The sequence below is a fragment of the Elephantulus edwardii genome, unplaced genomic scaffold, assembly GCF_000299155.1.
Source record: "Elephantulus edwardii isolate Elephantulus edwardi_28Jun2011 unplaced genomic scaffold, EleEdw1.0 scaffold00160, whole genome shotgun sequence".
In the NCBI taxonomy this organism is placed as follows: domain Eukaryota; kingdom Metazoa; phylum Chordata; class Mammalia; order Macroscelidea; family Macroscelididae; genus Elephantulus; species Elephantulus edwardii.
The window spans coordinates 684,503-691,813 of record NW_006399910.1 but is presented as its reverse complement, the minus strand read 5'-3'; the positions used below and the strand labels follow the sequence as shown (position 1 = coordinate 691,813).

The 7,311-nt window shown below is 41.6% G+C and overlaps 1 protein-coding gene across 1 annotated transcript in view; it reads right to left on the bottom strand.

Annotated features, from left to right (window-relative positions):
• The window catches only part of TFCP2L1 (transcription factor CP2-like 1), a 98,581-nt gene that overhangs the window by 38,692 nt on the left and 52,578 nt on the right, over positions 1-7,311 (bottom strand). Inside the window, exon 8 of the mRNA XM_006895133.1 lies at positions 5,534-5,625. Within this exon, the coding sequence (XP_006895195.1) occupies positions 5,534-5,625 (92 nt within the window). The remainder of the gene's footprint in view (positions 1-5,533; positions 5,626-7,311) is intronic.

The window sequence follows — 7,311 nt, the reverse complement described above, 5'->3', positions numbered from 1 at the left end:
TTCTGAAACTAGATGATTGGAAGTCAGCTGTACTGGTTATACTAAAAGAGTAAGATCCTCATCAATAGATTGATACGTATAGGAATAGTCAAACTACGTCAACGAAATGTCAATATCAGGCTGCAGCTTCAAATCCAAAATGGTGGTTAGATGTCAAGTGGAATTTAAGTTGTCGGAATAAACAAATGGTTAAGAATGTGGAACCAATAATTACGTGGAGGCCATGAAATCCTGTTGCTATAAAGAATGTTGAGCCGTATATGCCGTCTGAAATTGTAAATGACGATTCGTAATATTCGGATGCTTGAAGTAGGGTGAAGTCTTTAATTACACACACACACAGAGACTTACATGTACAAACTCAAAAGTACAAGTGAAGTCAAAGTCAAGTGCAGATCTTAGCATTGAGTTTTATAACATAAAAATCAAAGTTTAAACAGCAAAAGACAAAATAAATAGGAGCTTCGTAGCAATTACAAGATTTCGTTCATAAAAAAAAATTAACAAAATGTTTAACACAAGCTAACTACTGGAAGAATATCTTCAGAACCCATGTGTCTGTCAAGACTCCAATGACCAAAACATATAAAACTTCAACATCAAAAGGACAAATAAATTTGAATAGACATAACACCAAAAAGGACGTGAAATGACAACTAAACATATGAAAAGGTGCTCAAAGTTATTAGCTATCAGAGAAATAGAAATAAAAACCACACCGAGATGCCATTTTATTCCCATTAGATGGCACTTAACAACAATAACAATGACAACATAGAGAACGTTACACTGGCCTAAAGGACAGAAAGTTATGCTACCAAGCCCAAGGTGGGTGATTTTAATCTGCAGCTCTCAGGCCTGGTTTAAATTGGTTTTTGTCAAACATTCTTCTAAGTGGTATATATAGCACTGGTCTGTGCATTGCTGTACAGAGGTAACTTGTGTTTGCTGTGATGCTAAATATTGTGACACTGATATGCCAAATGCAATGATGGATACCCATGGTGGACAGTGTTTGGTGGAGCTCCTCGATTAAAACAAGCCTGGAAGCAGGAGTGGCATTCACTTCCGATATGACTTGCCTCCAGAAACTCTATGAACAGTGCTCAGGTCTACAACTCGACGCCGCTTAACAACAACAACAACAGATGGCTAAGAGTGGCATCCACTTCCTAAATAACATGCCTCTAGAAACTCTATGAACTTTGATAAATGTCAATAGTTACAGAAAGGCTTTATTTAGACCTTTTGTTCATAGGGTCACTATGAGTCATGCTTGACTCAACAGCAATCATCAACAACAACAGATGGCTAGGAGCTCTGGTGGTATAATGAGTAGAAAGCTGCACTTGTGCCTCTCCAATAGTTTGAATGCACAGCCATTCAATGGAAGATGGACAATCTCATCCTATAAGATTTACATCTGTGAAAATACACTGAAGGGTCGAGTATGAGTTGGCTCTGATGACAACAATGAGAGAGATGATGGCTAAGATAAGATAAAACAGAAGATAACAAAAGTTGATGAGGATTGGGAGAAAGTGGAACCCTTGTCCATTGCTGGACATGGAAATGAAAAATAGTACAGTCATTGTGGACAACAGTGTAGTTGTTGTTGTTATGTGTCGTCAAGTCAGAAGAATTTCATGAAACAACATATGAGCAAGAGCCTATGGTGATGAAAGAAGTTCAGGCTGCTTTGAAGGAAATGGCAAAAAATAAGGCCTCAGGAATGGATGGTATACCAATTGACATATTTCAGCTAACAGATGCTGCCCTGGATGTGTTCACCAAGTTGTGCCAAGAAATCTGGAGAACAACCACTTGGCCAACTGACTGGAAGAGATCTATATTTGTTCCCATCCCAAAGAAAGGTGACCCAACAGAGTGTAGAAACTATAGAACAGTGCAGTAGTAGTTCTTAAAAATTCTAAAAACTACTACCGCATGACCCAGCAATTCTACTACTAGGTGGTGGTTGTTGTTGTTGTTATGTGCTGTCAAGTCACCAGCAACCCTAAGAAAATTTCCCCTATATGCATCAGGGCTGTGATGGGACAAAGAGGTGTTGCAGTCTACCCTTATTTCTCTTATAGCAATTTGTTTTATTAGCCCCTGGGAGATCATTACATATACATATTTTGGGAAACAATTTAATCAAGGACACTCCACTCTTTCCCCCCACCATGCAAAACATTTTCACCTCATTATATCTTCACAAAAAGTCTTGGGTCAACTCCAAGTTCCAATTCTATCCTGGTACAAAGTCATCCGTTATAGAATGCATGTAGTCATCTTCCAACGTAAGATGGTGACATAGGCACAAAGTAGAACTGTTCATTACAAATGGGGGAAAGCTGGAGGAGGTGTGTGTGTGTGTGTATGGAGAAAACAACCGCCAAGCAAGTCAAATACCAGCAGAACAATTAACACTAGAACACAAGGTTTGACAATAATCCTCTCTTCTTTGAGACCATCTAGGCAATGGCTCTGCCCTTCAGAAAATGGTGTTGGCCATTTTTTCTGTGCTCAGAGTAGCTAGAAGTACTTGGTGGTGGGCTTCTGCTCTTCTTTCCAGGCCTCCTAAGAGCACAACACTGTGACCCTGATTTTGGGTAACCCTACCTACTGGGACCAGGTAGGCCTCATCTGCACCACTGGGCATGAAAGCCACAACCCCTCAGCTTTGGGTGATAGTCCCCTGGAAAAGGCAGTCCCATACACCAGAATGGAGGTGGCAAAAATTCAACCCAGTGAAACTTAGGGAACTGTGACTTCACTTTAGAGACTCCAGAAATTGTGGTTCCACATTTTGAGATCCCAGAGGTGGTGTGACCTGGACTTCTGACATGGAACAGCACTACTTTCCATGGTCTTTGGTCTCTTACAGAGGCCAGCCTGGCCTATGCCCACCACCATGGTACAAAGTTCTTTAGCTCTAGCAAAAAAATGCTCAGAGGCATCTTACTCCACCTGGAAGTCGTGGCTCAATGGCATTCAGCTCTTCAGCCCCACAAGCTGGAAAGCTCAGGACTACCCATATGTACTGAACTGGACCCTATCCTACCAGGTAGTCTCCAGCCCAAAGACAGAAAGCCCTTTTCTCCATCTCTGCACAGAAATCCTGGTTCCACTGCTGCTTCCTGTCTGTGCCATGACAGATGCTAAAATTCTTCTCCCTTCTTAATCCTCACCAAAATTTCCTTTTATGTCTTTGAATTAATCTTAAAACTCCCCTATATCTATTCATCATCCAATCCTTATCTGTTAGAGCAGAACCTGTTCTTTGGTATCAAATTCTGCCTTGTTGTCTTAGCACTGCTGTTACAAAGAATTGACAAGAGAATGGCTTTAACCAATAGAAGCGTATTCTCTTTGAAGAAGAACTAAGTTACAGTTTGGGAGGCTGGAAGTCCTATATTCACAGCACCAGCTCTGGGGAAGATCCCTTCTCTGTGCTGGTTCTTTCAGTTCCTGTAGGTCTGGAATTCCTTAAAAATATCCATGGGTCCAAGAAACTTCTAGCACAGGAGCCTGGATATAAAAGAAAGCCCTACACTGCTGGCAATTATTTCTTGGTGGTACCAAGGTCCACCCTCTAGGCTAACTTTCCTCCTCTTTTATCTAGTAGCATAAAAGGTGGTACAGGCCACACTCTGCAAAAAACTCCCATATAGCAGATCACAGCTGTAAGGGGATCTGGACGTTATACTCCACCGTCAGTTGTTTCACAGCTATTTGGTTGTTTGTGGAAGATCATTACACATGTAATTTTGATGGAAATTCCATAGATGACAACAGCTTAACACTTCATGGGACCTGGTTCCTTGGTTTGGAGGTTTAGGGTCAGGGTTTCACAGAACATCCCAGTCAAATGGCCTAACAGTAACATGCTTAGTGCTTCTCTTCTACCTCCTACTGTGTTTCGTAGTGCTTAGGATCTTAAAACGTTTCAAGCACCCACCTACGGAACAATACTTGGTCTCTATTCACTTGGAGCAATGTAGGATGAGGAGAATCAGAAACAGGAGAAAGATATGGAATATGCAGTTAATTTCTTCTATAAACAACTGCCTCCTTTGCCATGAGACCAGAAGACCTGAGTAGTACCACCAGCTACCATTACTGAACATTTTGCTCAAAGAATCATAGAAGAATCCTAATAAAAAAAGAAAATGGAGAATAAGATTTCATATTGTCATAGATTCTAGACTTATGGATCCAGGAAAAGTAGATGATCTCAAACAACTGGCCAGAAATAATAGGTAAATGTTTTAAAAAAGCAACAAACAACTCAAACTAAAAAAACAACATCTCAAAGTCATTAGAAAACAAAAGTTTAGCTTACTTAATAAAAAAGGTCTGCTTTGGAATTAGACTTTTGAGATATCTATATGGATAGGTGGAAACCCTATGAACCTGGAGAAAAGATGAAAGTCACACAGATGTTGAGGATTTTCGTTCATAGGGTCGCTATGACTCACCTATGAGTCAACGGCACTTAACAACAACAACAACATAGAGAGAGATCAGTTTGCCTAGCGGACAGAAAGTGATGCTACCAAGCCAAAGGTGGGTGACATTATCCATGGCTCTCAGACCTGTTTTTAATTGTTTTGGAGACAAACATTCTTCTAGGTCGTATAACCCTGGTGGGTCCACTTGCCATACAGAGGTAACCTGTGGTTGCTGTGAAACTGAACACTGTGACACTGATGTGTCAAATGCGATAATGGTTACCCATGGTGGACAGTGTTTGGTGGAGCTCCCCGATTAAAACAAGTTTGGAAGCAGGAGTGGCATCCACTTCCAAAATAGCTTGCCTCCAGAAACCTATGAACCTGGAGAAAGAATGAAAGGCACACAAGTGTTCAGGTCTTTCGTTCATAGGTCACTATGAGTTGCCTACGACTTGACGGCACTCAACATCAACAACATATGAATAGGTAGAGGCAAAACTACAGGGTTGCACAGTTTGGTGGGTAGAGGGAGGGGGGCTAAGGAAAGGGGAATGATCCAGGTGAAAAGACAGGGTAATGATGGACAAGGTCCAATGGTGATTAATTTTATTGTATGAAATACAATGTGAATGAAGAATAGTGTGAAAGACAATATATACGAACTTTGTAAGCAAACCAATTAGAAAAAGGAACTATCTACATGAGATCAAATTGACAATATAGCACTAGAAAGACAGGGGCAGGGATTTTATGTTGTTAATGAAGGAGGAACAACTCAAAAAGTAAGTTGAGAAAGGTAACACAAATCAAAGAATGCAGTCAACATCACTAAATTATACATGTAGAAACTCAAATCAAAAACATGGTTTGCCCTCTATATTCTTTAAAAAAAAAACAAAACGTTTTTTGAATGTTTAGTGCTACAAATGGTTGTAAGTCCAACATGAGTTAAGCCCCCCTTCCCCCAGAACCCAAATTAATGCCAAGCTACAGAGAGGAAGGTCAGAAAAAAAAATACCTGCCCCCATTCTCATCCCAGGAGATGCAAAGAGAGAAACACTGAGCATACATACCCTTCTCCAAGGCTGAAGTTGTTCGGAGAGCCGTTGTAGCTTGGAGATGGGGTGTTGTTCACTTGGTATGCCATGTCAGGCCATGGAGAACACTAGAAAAAACACAGGCTGCAGTGACCCAAAGGTCAAGGTGTGCAGAGGGAGCTCCAAGTACCTGTCCATCAACATTAACAAGAAAATACACACCCTTCAACACACAACCAGTGCCCAGAGAGAGCTAAGGACAGGACAGGAGAGGGCTCAGGACCCCAGCAGAAATCAAATATGACATAGTAGAGCCCTAACACTTAATAAATTCTCCCCAGAGCAAGGGTGGTATGTGGTGTTCTGTCTTCTGTCAGATCAAACCACACTAAAGTCACAGGATTCCCCAACCCACAAGAAAATAGAGTAGAACAAAATCTAAAAAAAACCAAGCCAGGTTCTTAGAAGCAGACTTTCCAAGTACAGACAAATTTATATAGTACATGTTACAGAGAGTATGGACCAGAAACAATTTCCAAACAAACAAAAAACCAACCAAACACATCATTGTCACACAGTTGAAACTAATTCATAACAACCTTTATTGAGTTTTCAGAGGCTTTAAATTGCAGGGAGGAGACTGCCCATCCTCCTGTGTAACAACAGCTGGAGGATTTGAACCACTAGAGAAGCACCACCACTTTGGTTCAGCAGCACAAACCTCTGTAGACTATTCCACCAGAGTCTTTTCCAAAGAAAAGATTCTCAGCAGAATTTACTATGAAAACGTGCATTTTGCAAGAACATTTGGAATATTTGCCTAGATGCTATTTACAAAATATGCTCAAAAGCCTTTCTAGAGCCTTAGCAGACAGAAGCGACCAGGCATCTCTCATCATCAAAAGCAGCTTCTCTGCAGTCAGTGCAATCCCACACATAGTCATTCAGGGTGTTCAACTGGGAGGTACAGGAGGCACACAAGCATGTAAGATACTAAGTTTGTCCTCCAGGAACTTCTAATGTATATGTTTATCAATGAACATATAAAATCCCCCAAACAAAGTGAAGAAATGTGGGTTTTGCCTGTTGAGGGAAGTCTGTGGAAGAAGAATTCATTACAGTGATGTCTCCTTCAAGAGCACCAATTTGAAATAGACCTGAAGATTTACTACCACCCATCCAACTTTCAAAAACGTTGTTGTCAAGTTGTAATCAACGCACAGCTGACTCAGAGTTTTCAGAGGCTGCAAATCTCACAAGAGATGGTCTATGTTTCTTGTTCAGATGCACTGGTGGATTCAAACCACCAGAGGCACTGCCTTGAACCAGCAGCTCAATTCCTTATAAACTATGCACCAGAATGCCTGTATTAAAGGGTTGGTAAATATTTCGTGTGCTGTGAGCATGGACTAGAATTTGTTGGTGCTGATGAGCTGACAGGTGGGAATCCCATCTACTATCCCAAAGATTCCAGAGCCCCTACAAAGTCACCAGCCATGTGAGGAAGTTCACCACCTGCCTTCCGCTGTGACCAGGGCATTGCGAGGAGCACCAGCACCATGCCTGTCTGGAAAGGCCAAAGGGGAGTCTGAGGGCAGGAGTGGGTGTGATGAGGCTCAGCCATTAATGGGAAAGTGCTCCAGGGGTAGAGAGTGAGGGAGTGGGGAGCATTCCAAGCACAGTTCCTAGCACAGAGGAAGGTGTGGGGAGAAGAAAGCATGGGGAACGGGCATGGGGAAAAGCTGGTCTGATGTCTAACTCAAAATATGCTGCATGTGAACAAATTAGCTTCACAGTGATACAGACTGGATGGA